Source organism: Silene latifolia, chromosome 3 (genome assembly GCF_048544455.1).
Source record: "Silene latifolia isolate original U9 population chromosome 3, ASM4854445v1, whole genome shotgun sequence".
NCBI classification, from domain to species: domain Eukaryota; kingdom Viridiplantae; phylum Streptophyta; class Magnoliopsida; order Caryophyllales; family Caryophyllaceae; genus Silene; species Silene latifolia.
The window spans coordinates 129,065,633-129,069,914 of NC_133528.1; the positions used below are offsets into that span (position 1 = coordinate 129,065,633).

Here is a 4,282-nt window from a genome sequence, read left to right on the forward strand (position 1 = left end):
AACTATAGGAATGAGAGTCGATAAGATCGACAATTTCTTGTGCTTCTTTTGCAACAAAACCAGCCCAGAAGCTTAATTTTTTTTAACCATGCTGCAAAATTTGAGAAAATATTCGTAAATAGTCCGACAAATTGCACTATTTCAATAGACAATGTGAACAACAAAAACTTTTGTCGATGAGAATGACGTCCCGTACGTCATATTCAGTGTCTTTGTGTTTAGACATTACTCTTCTTGTCGCACCTACATGTATAGCAATTCCAATGATATAAAACAAAAAAAACACATAATAAGCAATTGTTTTTATTTCTTTTGCTAATGATCTACGAGAACCGTTTATCTTATCAATTCTTCCCTGGTGTTCCAGGTAGTCGTAACACGAGGTCAGAGGTACATAAAAGGATTGTTTAGTTGTTGTAAGCTGCGGTACTTCAACAATATTTGTTCGATCATTTATAGTCATCTGATATTTTTTTGCAACCGAAGTCGGATCAAGACTGACACCTGGATTGGTAATTTCATAATCGATGCCTTATTTAAGTTTTGTAGCGTAATCCTGAATATCCTTTTCGAATACAGTCGCAAACATATACATCCCCTTAAAGTAAATAAGAAAATGTTACATTAATGTATGACATAGTGATGTAATTGTAGCATACTTACTTCAAAAAAATATACTTACTTCAGTGTCTCTGAATAAAATGTTTTTGGTATATGCAAGTCCCTTTACTTGACAATGTTGGAGGGCCAATTGTCTTAAGGTGTGCTAGCGTGGTGAAATTGTGGCTTTACTGGGTGACTTCACGAAGAGAGAGTTTTATTGTATTCATACTAACAAGACAAGAACAATCATATTTGTTTGTAGACAATGAACAAATATTACAATTAAAGATTTTTTTAAAAAGAAAAATTAGATAAATAAAAAATATGTACTTGTCTTTCATGTGAAATACATATTTATTAACTATAAAAAATAATACCAGCGAATCTTAGAATATCATAGCATACAATTTTTTTGGTTTCTCTCCAACATTCATCTCTACTATTCTGCGGAGAAATGACAACAGTTACATCTTCTCGTTTTTTTGCTCTGGACAAAGCAACGTATAACTAATCATGAGAGAAGACAAGGTTGGGCAGGAAAATTCCAACTTTATCTAATGTTTGTCCTTGTGCTTTATCAATTGTCATTACGAAACACGACTTTATCGGAAACTGCTTTCTCCTAAAATGGAAAGGATATTTATCGGATGGAGAAGGTTGAAGAGGAATGATGTGTGCCTTTTATACGCGTTTATTCACATGTTTGACACACATTTCTATTTACTTATATGATTATTTCATTCTATTTCCTCCCGTATTTGCTACTTTGGGTGTATTTCATGTCTCTTGCAGGTTTGAGACTCGTTTGTGCATTTAGAAGCCAAATCCGTTCGGTAAAGGAACAAGATAGAAGCTTGGAAGAGTTTAGACGAGCTTAGGAGAGCAAGGAATGGAATTTTATACGTGATGTCTATTGACTTGCTGCTATTGTCGATAGACTTGCTTCCATTGTCGATAGACAGAGTTTCCACTATCGATATACACAGGTCCAATATGTCGATAGACAATGTCAATCAACACAGGAGTCCGTTTTGGTGAATTTTCAGCTATGTCGATCGACACCTCTGCATTGTCGATTGACTTCTATACATACTGTCGATCGACACTGTACCTATGTCGATCAACTAAATAGACGGTCAGACATGTTTTTGCTCAGTTTTTTCTTTTATTTGGACCTAGTTAAAAGCTCTTGTAATCTTTTATTTAGGTCACACTGATTTTTATGCAAGCAGACAATTAGAAACATTACTACGTAGAAACTTTCTCAACTTTTTTTGGATCTAGATTGAATTCTCCTCTCTACTTTGCTCGTAATCGGATTTATTTTGGTAATTAATTTAAGCTCCTCTTTCATTCTTCTTATTTAGTTTTATTTATTTTTTTAGCGTTCAATTTAGTTTTAGTTTATGTTATTTCTCTTTCGATCAATTTAATTATGAATCCATTTTATTTATCATCTACTTTAATTATTGTTATCGATTTCAACATGAGTAGCTAAATCTCTTGCTAGGATTTATGGGATCCATGAAAAGTTAAGGGTTGTTAATTAGGTGATTAGGTTAATCAGTTTTATTAGTCTTTATTGTTAATTGCAACATTAAATATACGAATAGTTAATTAAAGGCCACAATTGGTTATTTGATTTGGTAAATCCTGACCTAAGATCAAAAGCCTGGTAAGGATTAGATCTGTTGTAAACATTAGAGTGCCCTAGTAAGTTGCGAGAGCCCGCTGGAAGCATTTTAGGGCGAATAATGATCCGAAAGGACCTTTTAACCGCCTTTTAGACCGGTAATTGAGACTGATCTATGACCCTACCTTAGACCCGCGACAATTCACGGTGAACCGACAATCCTAGCTCCTTTCTCTTATATTTTTCTCGACTTGATTTCTCTCTTTAAACCTTTTATTGTATTGCTTTAGTTTAGAACACAAATCAAACAAACCCCTTTTGGTTACTTAGACAGACTTAATTTGACAAGTAGAACGCTAAAAGCCTCCCTGTGGATACGATCCTGACTTCCCTAGCTATATTAGTTAGAGATCAGTTGGTTTATTTTTGATAGGTTGCGACAGCCTCATCAAGGAATTCTAGGAATAAATACTCTTTCTCCTTTATGATGGCCAACAATAATTTCAGCGACTATGACATTGCGCGAAAATGCTTTGCAGATTAGTCTTGTGCCATTGCATAGGCTAGAAGTAGGATCCAAGTTTCTCAAAAAAATTATCGGGTTGTTTACTTTGAGTACTAAACAATGAGGTGGAAGACCACTCAAGTGCAAAGTATTTAAAAATTCGATAGGGTATTGATCAATAGTTATGTCAACAGCTTCATCAAAGCTTCTATACTCGTACGAAATGCCAGTTTAACGTGAAACTAACATCGAATTAATAAGCTCGGTGTCGTCGTTCTTTGGCGTTAGTATTGCTCTCTTTGTCATAGAACTTGGATCAGTACAAAAAAGGCTAACGTGGGAGGGCTTGGGAATGGAGGAGGATGAAGGGTAATGGGTTGGAGGGGTGCGGGACTGGGTGGAGGCCAAATGGAGGGAGCTTGGGTGTCGTTCTATTTTTATGGTGGGTTGCTGGGCTTTATGGGAGCATCGGAATAAGGTGGTTTTCGACTCGAAGGAGGTGGATCCACGGGGGGTTATTCGACGGGTGATTGATGTGATGGAGGAGATTGAAGGGGGAGGGTTTATACAGAAAAAAGAAGGTGTGGGGGAGTGTGGGAATGAGAGGAGGAGTGAGCAGCGAGGGTGGGTGGCTCCTCAGGCAGGGTACGTGAAGGTGAATGTGGATGCGGGGATCAAAGAAGATGCAGGAGTGAGCTTGGGAGTCGTTTGTCGTGAGGAGAGGGGGAAGGTGCTATGGGGTGTGTCTTCGGTTGTGGAGCAAGTTTGGGAGCCACAGGTTGCGGAAGCGGTCGCGGTCTATGAAGGTGTCCGAGAAGCGATGCGGAGAAATCATACCCATGTCGTCGTGGAGAGCGATTGCTTATCGAGGCACTCAAGAAGGAAGTCCCAGGCAGGAGTGTTCTAGCTTTAGTTTTAGAGGATATTTTATCGCTTTGTAATTCGTTTGTTTTTATTAGGTGGGCATATACTAGCCGTGCAAACAATAGTGTCGCTCATGCTTTAGCTCATACTTTACCTTTTGTAGTCAATAAAGTACTGTGGTCGAATAGTCTACCGCCAATCTCAAACAGTGCTGTTACTTTTGATTCGTTAACTATGTAGTAAAGCCTTCGGGCTTTCTTTCTAAAAAAAAAGGACCATCTCAGTGTATGAAGGTGTTACCATCTCGGTTACCCGAGGTAGTAGATCAAATAAACAATAGAAGAACATTTATATTTTTATACTTAAAGCCTTTACAACACAAAACAACGTAACGAGATACAAAGTGATAACTATGATAGCTACTAAGCTCATGCGTCGGGACATCTACTCTGGTAGCGTGGTGACTCGACTTCCCTCCAAGCCCATAAGCAACCAAACCAACTGTACCAGCTAAACCAACTGTTCACCATCCCCGAATAGATCGCCACAGTTTTGAAACACAACACGAGGTCAGTTACTGAATAACCAAAGTAAAACAAGGACAAAAGACAACAATGATCATCAACCATCTCCAACTCCCAAACGCAACAATCAGCGGTGGAGGACCGCAGCCACAC

At 38.1% G+C, this 4,282-nt stretch overlaps 1 protein-coding gene across 1 annotated transcript; it reads left to right on the forward strand.

Annotated features, from left to right (window-relative positions):
* Positions 1-3,180: 3,180 nt before the first annotated feature.
* On the forward strand, positions 3,181-3,648 carry LOC141649670 (uncharacterized). Its single transcript, XM_074458353.1, has one exon. The coding sequence runs from the start codon at positions 3,181-3,183 to the stop codon at positions 3,646-3,648; it is 468 nt and encodes a 155-aa protein (XP_074314454.1).
* Positions 3,649-4,282: the final 634 nt, after the last annotated feature.

Coding starts and splice junctions, on each gene's coding strand:
- LOC141649670 (XM_074458353.1), top strand. CDS start 3,181: ATGGTGGGTTGCTGGGCTTTATGGGAGCATCGGAATAAGGTGGTTTTC.